The 14,189-nt window shown below is 42.7% G+C and overlaps 1 protein-coding gene across 1 annotated transcript in view; it reads right to left on the reverse strand.

Moving 5' to 3' along the window:
* LOC117440041 (tripartite motif-containing protein 67) overlaps window positions 1-14,189 on the reverse strand; it is an 82,604-nt gene that overhangs the window by 29,937 nt on the left and 38,478 nt on the right. The window contains exon 3 of the mRNA XM_034076253.1: window positions 11,949-12,071. Coding sequence (XP_033932144.1) covers window positions 11,949-12,071 — 123 coding nt within the window. The remainder of the gene's footprint in view (window positions 1-11,948; window positions 12,072-14,189) is intronic.

Here is a 14,189-nt window from a genome sequence, read left to right on the forward strand (position 1 = left end):
AAACTGTTACAAAATATTTAACAACCCTAACACCATTCAAATCCCCGTCAATCTCTTATACATGTTCAACTTTGTGAAAGCAGCTTAAAACGTAGCTGTTTAATTGAGTTTGTCAAGATGTATGCGTGTCTTTTTCTTCTTTTCTCTAAATGTGTTGTAATTAATATTGTTAATTGTGCTGTATTTTATATCTTCGGACAGTGAAGCACTCTGTGATGTTTCAGGGTATCTGCAGGAATCCTGAAGTCACATGTAATTCCCTTATAACAGGGTTGCCAACTTTGGGCACCTGGCTGGAGTGAGATTTTGATATCATGGGTTTAATTACACATATGCGCACTAAATGACTGCTATCGTGTCAGCAGTGGGACCTTAGCATATATATAGGATATATATACAAATACACAATATTGGACACAGACTATAAAGGGCACAAAGTTTCATTCACTAATGAAAGTCAAACACACTGTTTTATTGTGTGCCTGTCGCGATAAGCAATTCATTGACTTATTGTACGGTAATTAAAAATGAACTTGATACATTGCCATTTACATGAGGATGTGACTAGCTTGAAAGGATGTACTTGAATTATTATTATATATTATCATTATGTCAGGGGTCTAAAATGGTCATACAACGGTGCCGACAATATTATCGTTTATCACAATAATTTCCGGGAAAATGAATCCAACAAAATTAATTATCGTGAGAGGCCTATACATGAAACACACACACACACACACACACACACACACACACACACACACACACACACACACACACACACACACACACACACACACACACACACACACACACACACACACACACACACACACACACACATCTACAGACTTACTCCAAACTGCCAAATATATTAATTAACACTCTCTCACTCTTATACTCTTTGACTCTATTTGGGCCGAGTAGAACAATAAGCAGCAGACTTTTACTTGTTATCATTTCTACTGGATCTTAGATCTGCGCATGCGCAATACGGGGCGGGGATCGACCAACCGGCTCCCACTGCTCTGCTGTATGTTAACGTTGTTAAAAGTGGTGGGGAGGGAGCGGGTCGACAGCTTGAGCAGCTGTCAACTGAACATTGTAAATAACCAACCAAAAACGATCGCCGTTCATCTTGTTTTTGGCGTGAGAATAGTTTGGGCAGCGTGAGAGCGTGAGATTGAGAGTGAACGCGTGTGTCACACGCCAGATGCGTGAGAGTTGGCAACCCTGTATAATATAAGACCTTTTTTAAGACCCTTTCCATACATTTTAAGACCTCATCGCCACTTGGAGTTCTAACCGGTTACCTTGGCGACACACTTCACCTCACATTGACTATATACAGTATTGATTGTCCTTCCTCCTTATCTTACAACCATTTGGACGCAGACTTGCATTTCCCCATAACGATGTTGTTTAGCAACCGGCGTAAACGGACCTCCGCGCGCGATCAAGCAGTGAGCGTGCGACGTCCTGTTCTGATGACGTCAGATCCAACGGGATGCCATCAATAAACTCCACAGAATTACACTACACACCTACGCCATGATTACACTCAGGCAGACTGTGGAATACAACCTCTCTGGACCATCAGGGACGGGTGGCGCAGTGGTCTGTGCATCCGATCATCAGATCAAGGGGGAGTGCTGGGGAACTCCAGTTCGAAACCCGCTCCTGCCGCCACTGCGTCAGGCCGTTGTCTCCTTGGGAAAGACACTTCACCCGTATTGTCCACAGTACATGTATAATACTAATGTATACTTGTAATACCTCGATGACTTTGAGGCGTGAAGATGGACGGTGTGGCGCAGTGCGCTGTGCAATGATCATCAGATCAAGGGGTGCGTCTGTAAAGCCGGTGTGTCCTTGGGCAAGACACTTTACCTGAACTTGCTCCTGTGGGTATTGTCCACAGTGACCATTGCATGTATACAAAATATGTGTAATGTGTATATGTAAAGCTTTGAGCATCTGGAAAAAGCGCTATAATAAATATAAGGAATTATTATTATTTATATACTTATTGAAAACAAGCTTGGAAAACCTTGGATTTAACACCTTGGAAAATGCCGTTTCATACTTTTTAATAGCCTTAATTTTCGCTAAATTGATTTATCAAATGTTAACACTTCTTAAGACCCCGCGGACACCCTGTGTTTGCAAGGTGTGTTACTGTACATTTTAAATCATTCATTTAATTTCATCCATTTGTCTTTTAATTGATTTTGACTCATTTTGATAAAGAAACTGAAAATGTAGAGCACTGTCCTGTATTTTGTTCACGGATTTAGGCTAAGAATGGTTTCAAGAATGGTTTAAGTTCATTTTAAGGTCATAGAAGATCGAAAGAAACGTAGAAACCGTGTGTGTTAATATATGCCGCCTTGACATTGTCACACAGCTGGAATTCCCTTTGAGCTAAATAAACACTCAGCCACTCTAATTATTTACCAGGAGAACATTTGCTCCTCGCTTGATGTCGGCTAAAGCCCCGCTCGTATCTCCCGTGTAAACAACGTGAAGCGTGAAGAAGAGTACATCTCAGATTCATTTCCATGTCCTCGCATCCCGCTGAGGAGCCGTCGCTGCAGGCAGGATGAAGGGCTCGGAAATATGTTCCACATGCATCTGAAATTAATTTGAGGGTGCAAATACGGAGACGTGTTCATGCAGACCCAGACTGCAGATTCCAGACACACAGCTTCTCCGTCACACGCAGATCCACGTTTCCGCTCAGAGTGGAAGAGCAGGGAGGATGGATTACTGATATTTAAAGGTCCCCTATTATGCAAACATGTGTCCCCTCTTCTTCATGTCTCTTCTACATCAACATGTGTCCCCTCTTCTTCACATCTCTTCTACATCAACATGTGTCCCCTCTTCTTCATGTCTCTTCTACATCAACATGTGTCCCCTCTTCTTCACGTCTCTTCTACATCAACATGTGTCCCCTCTTCTTCATGTCTCTTCTACGTCAACATGTGTCCCCTCTTCTTCATGTCTCTTCTACATCAACATGTGTCCCCTCTTCTCCATGTCTCTTCTACATCAACATGTGTCCCCTCTTCTTCATGTCTCTTCTACATCAACATGTGTCCCCTCTTTTCCATGTATCTTCTACATCAACATGTGTCCCCTCTTCTTCATGTCTCTTCTACATCAACATGTGTCCCCTCTTCTTCATGTCTCTTCTACATCAGCATGTGTCCCCTCTTCTTCATGTCTCTTCTACATCAACATGTGTCCCCTCTTCTTCATGTCTCCTCTACATCAACATGTGACCCCTCTTCTTCATGTCTCTTCTACGTCAACATGTGTCCCCTCTTCTTCATATCTCTTCTACATCAACATGTGTCCCCTCTTCTCCATGTCTCTTCTACATCAACATGTGTCCCCTCTTCTTCATGTCTCTTCTACATCAACATGTGTCCCCTCTTCTCCATGTCTCTTCTACATCAACATGTGTCCCCTCTTCTCCATGTCTCTTCTACATCAACATGTGTCCCCTCTTCTTCATGTCTCTTCTACATCAACATGTGTCCCCTCTTCTACATGTCTCCTCTACATCAACATGTGTCCTCTCTTCTCCATGTCTCTTCTACATCAACATGTGTCCCCTCTTCTTCATGTCTCTTCTACATCAACATGTGTCCCCTCTTCTTCATGTCTCTTCTACATCAACATGTGTCCCCTCTTCTTCATGTCTCTTCTACATCAACATGTGTCCCCTCTGTGGAAAGAGACTCTGAAAGTTTCAGGAACAAAGATTCTCTCTCTTTTTGATCCATTTCTATAAAAACCTGTCTGAAAATGAGCTGATCAGATTTTGGGCACTTTATGATGTCATGACGATGTGTTGGCTTGGTAACCATTAGCCAATCAGCAACCAAGTTAACCCGTGAAAGTAAAGCAAGTTCATAAGTAGATAGACATCGTGAGGTATTTATTTTCGGTATAAGTCTACGTTGAAACCGTTAGAGTGTGGCACACTTTTTAGCCTGTTCCATTCTTCTTCGTTTTCCGAAGCCGTGGCTTGGAAGCATACTTGCTTCGTTTCTGAAGGAAGTGACTTGGAAGTACGCTACTACCAAGCCAGCATCCTCGAGATTGAGAAACGGCCAGAGAATCAGCACTTTGGAAACAGGGCTGAAACAGAGGGGATTATGGGTAATGCTGCAATGATCTGTTTGGTGTTTCAGCCAATCAGAGACAGGTTCTGTATATTTCTGACACCTATAATGTATTGATGATAAACAGTGTAATAGGGGACCTTTAATACTAATACACCACAGTATATATTGTCTTATACATGTGATATATTAAAAATGCTATGTTAAAGAAAATGTATAGAAAGCGTAATTAGACAGTATGAAGTTGACTTTTGATTGGGTTCTGGTTTTATGTCTCGGTATTTATAAGCAACTGTGACTGAAAGAATATTGCTTTTATTTTACTTTTTTATGGTTATTAAGATTAAATAAGATGTTCTTCTCCCTGCTCCTTTCCACCATGTGCTATACAAATAAAAAAACAGTATACGTGTACATGTTTTGTTTTAAAATAACTGCCATGTGTGGAATAAATATATAGTTATTAAGTTATTTCTGGAAAAGCTGTGTTTTTTCTGAACTGGGGGTTTAGTGTTGAAGACAGCAAGTGTTGTGTGAAGATTCCTGGTTTATGGACATTTTAATATAACCCAGTGTCCTTTTTGCAAGTCTGTGGTGTAGCTATGAGGGCTTAGAGCACATTTGAAGAGGAATGAGTGTCCAGGGTGTTTTGATAGAAATCCACAGTGAGTACGCGACCGTAAGTGACCATTAAATCCTCTCTGAAGCATGCATGGCTTATAAGCATGCTTTACCCTTATGTTGTGTTCGGGTCTCCCGTGACCCGTTTCAAGTTAAAATGATATAATAACTACGCTCTAGTTTTTTGTATCTGAACAAGTTGATGTAGAAGAGACATGAAGACGAGGGGACACATGTTTATGTAGAAGAGACATGAAGAAGAGGGGACACATGTTGATGTAGAAGAGACATGAAGAAGAGGGGACGCATGTTGATGTAGAAGAGACATGGAGAAGAGGGGACACATGTTGATGTAGAAGAGACATGAAGAAGAGGGGACGCATGTTGATGTAGAAGAGACATGGAGAAGAGGGGACACATGTTGATGTAGAAGAGACATGAAGAAGAGGGGACACATGTTGATGTAGAAGAGACATGAAGAAGAGGGGACACATGTTGATGTGGAAGAGACATGAGGAAGAGGGGACACATGTTGATGTAGAAGAGACATGAAGAAGAGGGGACACATGTTGATGTAGAAGATACATGAAGAAGAGGGGACACATGTTGATGTAGAAGATACATGGAGAAGAGGGGACACATGTTGATGTGGAAGAGACATGAAGAAGAGGGGACACATGTTGATGTAGAAGAGACATGAAGAAGAGGGGACACATGTTGATGTAGAAGAGACATGGAGAAGAGGGGACACATGTTGATGTAAAAGAGACATGAAGAAGAGGGGACACATGTTGATGTAGAAGAGACATGAAGAAGAGGGGACACATGTTGATGTGGAAGAGACATGAGGAAGAGGGGACACATGTTGATGTAGAAGAGACATGAAGAAGAGGGGACACATGTTGATGTAGAAGATACATGGAGAAGAGGGGACACATGTTGATGTGGAAGAGACATGAAGAAGAGGGGACACATGTTGATGTAGAAGATACATGGAGAAGAGGGGACACATGTTGATGTAGAAGATACATGGAGAAGAGGGGACACATGTTGATGTGGAAGAGACATGAAGAAGAGGGGACACATGTTGATGTAGAAGAGACATGGAGAAGAGGGGACACATGTTGATGTAGAAGAGACGTGGAGAAGAGGGGACACATGTTGATGTAGAAGAGACGTGAGGAAGAGGGGACACATGTTGAGGTAGAAGAGACATGAAGAAGAGGGGACACATGTTGATGTAGAAGAGACATGGAGAAGAGGGGACACATGTTGATGTAGAAGAGACATGAAGAAGAGGGGACACATGTTGATGTGGAAGAGACATGAAGAAGAGGGGACACATGTTGATGTAGAAGATACATGGAGAAGAGGGGACACATGTTGATGTAGAAGATACATGGAGAAGAGGGGACACATGTTGATGTGGAAGAGACATGAAGAAGAGGGGACACATGTTGATGTAGAAGATACATGGAGAAGAGGGGACACATGTTGATGTAGAAGATACATGGAGAAGAGGGGACACATGTTGATGTGGAAGAGACATGAAGAAGAGGGGGACACATGTTGATGTAGAAGAGACATGGAGAAGAGGGGACACATGTTGATGTAGAAGAGACGTGGAGAAGAGGGGACACATGTTGATGTAGAAGAGACGTGAGGAAGAGGGGACACATGTTGAGGTAGAAGAGACATGAAGAAGAGGGGACACATGTTGATGTAGAAGAGACATGGAGAAGAGGGGACACATGTTGATGTAGAAGAGACATGAAGAAGAGGGGACACATGTTGATGTGGAAGAGACATGAAGAAGAGGGGACACATGTTGATGTAGAAGATACATGGAGAAGAGGGGACACATGTTGATGTAGAAGAGACATGAAGAAGAGGGGACACATGTTGATGTAGAAGAGACATGAAGAACACCCCTCATGAAGAACACCCCTCCCCCTTCATCCACTGTAACAATAATTGTTTCGCAACATGCACCTGGTCTCCCCTCCCTCTGGCCCCTCCCCTCCCTCTGGCCCCTCCCCTCCCTCTGGCCCCTCCCCCCACGGGAACCTGACCTTTCTCAAAGAATATATACACTAACACTTGAACCTGAACACTCACATGCACGTGTGCAATATGTGGTGTGATGTGTTTTGGGGCCATAACATCAAATTACAGGATTGTGCGGTTATGAACGCACAATAAGTTAGTTATGATGTAGTTACAACAATATTGGATGATAGTCATTATTTTTGAGTGTTTTGGACTGAGATAAGTCATGGGTCAAAAGTGACCCGCGAACGCCATGAACGGTTTCGAACACAGCACACGGGTTAACATCATAGACTCTTGATTATTATATTTGACTGCATTCGGGGTTTAGTAGAAAACATAATTGTGTTTACACGTAATGTAGCGTCTTGGTTTTTAATGAATTCAGAGGGATAGTTTTTACCCGTTATATTTAAAGCACTTCAGATACAAGTTCTATTGTATATGTGTTTTTTGATACATTTTTGTTTAGTTGTAGGTTGTACTTTGAATTGAACTTCATTGAATTGTGGTTGTGATTTTTTTTAATTGGGCTTGTCCATGTAAAGCACAGAAGGTTCTATACAAACTACGTGTATTCATATAAAAGCATTACAGTTCCCCCTTACATTATGTCCCCTTTCATGTCTCTTTTTATGCGTCTTCTATCTCTGTTGTCCGACCATTTTTTTTTTTTTATGAAATCATAATAGATGCCTGATACAACAGTTATTTTGAGCTGCTACGGATTTTGGATTTGGAACTAAGCCATACATCCTTTGTGTGTCTATTTTCTATCGTGAATAGGAGCCTGTAATTATATCATGTGGCTGTAAACAATGTGTTGAGTATGAATTCACTCAGAAGCGTTTATCAGCCATCTTCATGCAGCCATTCTTCTTTTGGTGCAGCCCTTTGCCCTCTGGGTGAATCTCAACCGCCGGCCTGCAGATAAACAGCTGTCCTTGAGGCTTCTGTCCAAAAATCCCTCTTCCTCCTCCTCCTCTTCCTCCCCCATCTTCCTCCCCCGCCAGACGGTCAGTGGGTCGGTGTGCACGTTGAGGCCGGGCAGGCGTCCATGTGATACGACTTAGGAAACCCCAGAGGTGGATTTAGGGAGAACGCAAAACGAGCTAAAAGCTGTTTCAAATGGTTGTTTCACAGCCTGAGAGGTTTTCTGTTTGATTTGTCTGCACTATTTTTACTTATTTAAATTGTGCGTAGTTTATTTTAGAGGAGGTTCAGTTATTATCATTCATTTATGATATGTTGCTGATTGTGAGAGTTGTGTTTTCAATGTTTTTTAGATATTAACATATCATTTAGGATGTTTACGTCTTATTTTGTTGCATATTGAGTCATATTCAGATATATTCACGTTCAGCCCGTTATTCCCATTGCAGGGTACACATGTTTGACCTGAAGTTATTTTATATTGACTTATTATACACACATGAGTGCTGGAACAGAAAGGGAGACAGACAGGTGTGAAAGCAGAGAGACAGACCTAAAGACAGGCAGCAAGACTTTCATACTATTTCTTCAAATCAAATAACCCGAAATATGCCACGAGCTTCAGGCTAGCAAGGAAGGACGTTTTTTTTTTTTACTTAACATCGAAAAACTAAACTAATAAAAAGAGATGATGTTCTGTATCTGCACTTGGAAAATTGTTCACAATATCCTGGATCCATCTTTTTTCATTTATGTTAACATTATAATTTGTTTCAATTTGTTTTCATTTAAGTATCTTTTTTTAATCATCCTTCTTCTGTTGATCTCAACAAAGATTCTTCCATGTTTTCCCATTAACTGTTGGATTTCTTTGGGAGTTCAGATATATACAGAGCCTGTCTCTGATTGGCTCCAAACACCAAACAGATCATTGCAGCATTACCCATAATCCCCTCTGTTTCAGCCCTGTTTCCAAAGTGCTGATTCTCTGTCTGTTACTTCAGATGAAAATAAGGAGCCCCTCCCCACGCCCCTCTGAGAGAGATCTGGTTACAAAGAACTCAATGGTGCTTGAGAGGAGATTCAGGTGATAAGGGGGGGGGGGGGGGGGGGGGGGGGTTACCTTGGTTGCTGATTGGCTAATGGTTACCAAGCCAACACATCGTTATGACATCATAAAGTGGCCAAAATCTGATCAGCTCGTTTTCAGACAGGTTTTTATAGAAATGGATCAAAAAGAGAGAGAATCTTTGTTCCTGAAACTTTCAGAGTCTCTTTCCACAGAGGGGACACATGTTGATGTAGAAGAGACATGAAGAAGAGGGGACACATGTTGATGTAGAAGAGACATGAAGAAGAGGGGACACATGTTGATGTAGAAGAGACATGGAGAAGAGGGGACACATGTTGATGTAGAAGAGACATGAAGAAGAGGGGACACATGTTGATGTAGAAGAGACATGGAGAAGAGGGGACACGTGTTGATGTAGAAGAGACATGAAGAAGAGGAGACACATGTTGATGTAGAAGAGACATGAAGAAGAGGGGACACATGTTGATGTAGAAGAGACATGAAGAAGAGGGGACACATGTTGATGTAGAAGAGACATGAAGAAGAGGGGACACATGTTGATGTAGAAGAGACATGAAGAAGAGGGGACACATGTTGATGTAGAAGAGACATGGAGAAGAGGGGACACGTGTTGATGTAGAAGAGACATGAAGAAGAGGGGACACATGTTGATGTAGAAGAGACATGAAGAAGAGGGGACACATGTTGATGTAGAAGAGACATGAAGAAGAGGGGACACATGTTGATGTAGAAGAGACATGAAGAAGAGGGGACACGTGTTGATGTAGAAGAGACGTGAAGAAGAGGGGACACATGTTGATGTAGAAGAGACATGAAGAAGAGGGGACACATGTTGATGTAGAAGAGACATGGAGAAGTGGGGACACATGTTGATGTAGAAGAGACGTGAAGAAGAGGGGACACATGTTGATGTAGAAGAGACATGAAGAAGAGGGGACACATGTTGATGTAGAAGAGACATGAAGAAGAGGGGACACATGTTGATGTAGAGAAGACATGAAGAAGAGGGGACACATGTTGATGTAGAAGAGACAGTGAGAAGAGGGGACACATGCTGATGTAGAAGAGACGTGAAGAAGAGGGGACACATGTTGATGTAGAAGAGACATGAAGAAGAGGGGACACATGTTGATGTAGAAGAGACATGAAGAAGAGGGGACACATGTTGATGTAGAAGAGACGTGAAGAAGAGGGGACACATGTTGATGTAGAAGAGACATGAAGAAGAGGGGACACATGTTGATGTAGAAGAGACATGGAGAAGTGGGGACACATGTTGATGTAGAAGAGACCTGAAGAAGAGGGGACACATGTTGAGTAGAAGAGGAACATGTGAGTAGAAGAGACATGAGAGAGGGGACACATGTTGATGTAGAAGAGACATGGAGAAGAGGGGACACATGTTGATGTAGAGAGACATGAAGAAGAGGGGACACATGTTGACGTAGAAGAGACATGGAAGAAGAGGGGACACATGTTGATGTAGAAGAGACATGAAGAAGAGGGGACACATGTTGATGTAGAAGAGACATGAAGAAGAGGGGACACATGTTGATGTAGAAGAGACGTGAAGAAGAGGGGACACATGTTGATGTAGAAGAGACATGAAGAAGAGGGGACACATGTTGATGTAGAAGAGACGTGAAGAAGAGGGGACACATGTTGATGTAGAAGAGACATGAAGAAGAGGGGACACATGTTGATGTAGAAGAGACATGGAGAAGAGGGGACACATGTTGATGTAGAAGAGACAGTGAAGAAGAGGGGACACATGTTGATGTAGAAGAGACATGAAGAAGAGGGGACACATGTTGATGTAGAAGAGACATGGAGAAGAGGGGACACATGTTGATGTAGAAGAGACATGAGAAGAGGGGAACACATGTTGATGTAGAAGAGACATGAAGAAGAGGGACACATGTTGATGTAGAAGAGACATGAAGAAGAGGGGACACATGTTGATGTAGAAGAGACATGAAGAAGAGGGGACACATGCTTGATGTAGAAGAGACATGAAGAAGAGGGGACACGTGTTGATGTAGAAGAGACACGGAAGAAGAGGGGACACGTGTTGATGTAGAAGAGACACGTGAGAAGAGGGGACCACGTGTTGATGTAGAAGAGACAGGAAGAAGAGGGACACGTGTTGATGTAGAAGAGACACGAAGAAGAGGGGACACGTGTTGATGTAGAAGAGACACGAAGAAGAGGGGACACATGTTGATGTAGAAGAGACAGGAAGAGAGGGGACACATGTTGATGTAGAAGAAGAACGGAGAAGAGGGGACACATGTTGATGTAGAAGAGACATGGAGAAGAGGGACACATGTTGATGTAGAAGAGACACGGAGAAGAGGGGACACATGTTGATGTAGAAGAGACACGGAGAAGAGGGGACACATGTTGATGTAGAAGAGACACGGAGAAGAGGGGACACATGTTGATGTAGAAGAGACACGGAGAAGAGGGGACACATGTTGATGTAGAAGAGACATGAAGAAGAGGGGACACATTTTGATGTAGAAGAGACATGAAGAAGAGGGGACACATGTTGATGTAGAAGAGACACGAAGAAGAGGGGACACATGTTGATGTAGAAGAGACACGAAGAAGAGGGGACACATGTTGATGAAGAAGAGGGGACACATGTTGATGTAGAAGAGACACGGAGAAGAGGGGACACATGTTGATGTAGAAGAGACACGGAGAAGAGGGGACACATGTTGATGTAGAAGAGACACGGAGAAGAGGGGACACATGTTGATGTAGAAGAGACACGGAGAAGAGGGGACACATGTTGATGTAGAAGAGACACGGAGAAGAGGGGACACATGTTGATGTAGAAGAGACATGAAGAAGAGGGGACACATGTTGATGTAGAAGAGACATGAAGAAGATGGGACACATGTTGATGTAGAAGAGACATGAAGAAGAGGGGACACATTTTGATGTAGAAGAGACATGAAGAAGAGGGGACACATGTTGATGTAGAAGAGACATGAAGAAGAGGGGACACATGTTGATGTAGAAGAGACATGAAGAAGAGGGGACACATGTTGATGGAAGGACATGCAGCTCCACACGGATGAACATGAATGAGAACCCAGTCCCACCTTGAGCTTGTAGTCCTTCTCTTTGGTGACCTTGGTGAGCAGCTTGGCTTTCTGTCTGGTGAGCGCCTCGATCAGAGAGTCGCACTGAGCCACGAGGCAGGCTTCAAACTCCACGCCGTTCTCCTGAAACGACACACGCGGAAATCATCACCAACACGTCCATCGCATGAAGACATGTGGCCAACATAAAGCTATAGTTTAGAGTCCCACATGCATTCTGTATATGGGCTCCCAGTTATTAATAATCTATTCATAAACATGGCGACGAAAATAGATCTGTTGGTGTTGTTCTTTATTCAGCTCACAGCTTTGTGTTTGTTCCCGATATGCTAATGAGCAACCCAGATCCATTTCTGTTTCCACCACCATTAGTATACAGTGCTAATTACTTCAATACACTGCAGAACAACGATGCATACATCATATTAACCGTTTCTTTAAACAACTCCCACTAATATCACTCAAGCTACCCATACAAATTAAAAATACAATAACATTGATTTCACAGAAGTGATTTTGCTAACGAAATATAATTAAATCTTTAGCTAAATCGTATGTGGAGGGCTTCCTTTGACATTGTGACAGGCTCTATTTCTCCGTTCAAAAAACACTGGCCTAGTCGGTTGGGTTCAACTCCAAAACTTTATTTACAGCAACAAAAACAAAAAACGGAACGAGCACAATTTAAACAACAAAATAAATGTCCAAAACAGGCCGTCCATCACTCATCAGAGAAGACATGTCCCAGCTGTTGCCTTCATTGCAACATTCTTCCGAGTCCCCCTTCCAGGGCCAACCCCGTCCCTTATTAACCCGTAGCCCCTCCCACCAGGCTTACCGTCAACAGGTGACAACAGTTACACTCCAAACCACATTTCAACATAAAAATACGACCCAACCATAAACAGGTTAACCACCTCTTAATATAATCATCCCCCATAATTAAAAAACGTAAATTAAATAACTGCATGGTTCATAGCAGGAATTTAAAACACGGAAGTGATGCGCGTCCGTCTTTTCTCTGAAATGTTTGGTGTGTGCGCGTGTGTGTCGGCTGTCAGTGGCGGAGTCAGTCACTCATGTGATCCGCTCCGTCACAGACATGTAAACACTTTTGAACAAGCTTCTCCTGTGAGCAAGAAGATGCGTTTTATTTCAGGGGATCATCCTTACTGTTAAAGGTGGGGTAGGTACGTTTCAGAAACCGGCTCGAGATACACTTTTTGTTATACAGTATTCCATGGAATGCTCTTAACATCCCGATAGCAATGAATATCTGAAGTGCTTTGACAAAAAATCCATTAAAAAAATGTCATCTGTGGAAGCCGTGATACTGTAAAGAGTACAACCGAGGCCTACCTGCCTGTCAGCCTTCCATCGGGGCACACACTTATCTCGTGCCCTCATTGGTCATGTGCGCGTTCGTGTGTGTTGGGGGAGGGGCTCTATAAGGAAGTGGCAGATTTTCTCCGGTTGTGTATTTTCAAATTCTAGCGATCTCGAGCCGGTTTCTCAAACGTACCTACCCCACCTTTAAAGAGCGGTGTTGGGTAGAGTTGCAAAGGGCGGAAACTTTCCAGTACATTTCCGGAAAGTTTCCATGGGACGTTAAGCTGGGAAATTTTGGAAATATTCGATGCAAAAACTAGAACAGAACACGTTTTAATTATTTTATTGAACAATTATTTGTTTCATTGAAGAACGAAAACAGGAATGTTGAGGTAAATATTACTCACCCCCCCCCACCCCACTCATTCAAAAATGCACCCCCATCCACAAATCCCCACAAGGTCCCATTCAAAATGTTAAATGAAAAGATGTGGCTTCATTTGTCTTGTGCTTTGGGCTCAAAAGTGTGATCCAGTCTTCTAGAAATCACCTGTGCATGTGATGGAGGAATGCACAGGGCCTGTAGGGGGTGTGGTCTCAACAGCCATGCAGTCAGCAGTGTGCTATGGCATGGATATTCAAGTGTACTTGAAAGGCATCTGTTTGTTTTAGTCAAGATTATGCTAAAATATACTTTCCCCAACTATATTTAAGTTCCCTACGAAGAGCCAACCTTCAATTTAGAATATTCCCAGTGTATTCCCGTTAAGGCTTTCAGTGTGAATATGTAATGCACTTGTTACTGCTTATCCTCAACAGTGTACTCCCTGATCTGTGTAGTGTACCCTCTGAGATCTCGCTATAATATCCGGACACAATGTGTATTCTCAAAGAAATCACAACCAAATGGGA

This window comes from Pseudochaenichthys georgianus, chromosome 24, assembly GCF_902827115.2.
Source record: "Pseudochaenichthys georgianus chromosome 24, fPseGeo1.2, whole genome shotgun sequence".
Lineage (NCBI taxonomy): Eukaryota > Metazoa > Chordata > Actinopteri > Perciformes > Channichthyidae > Pseudochaenichthys > Pseudochaenichthys georgianus.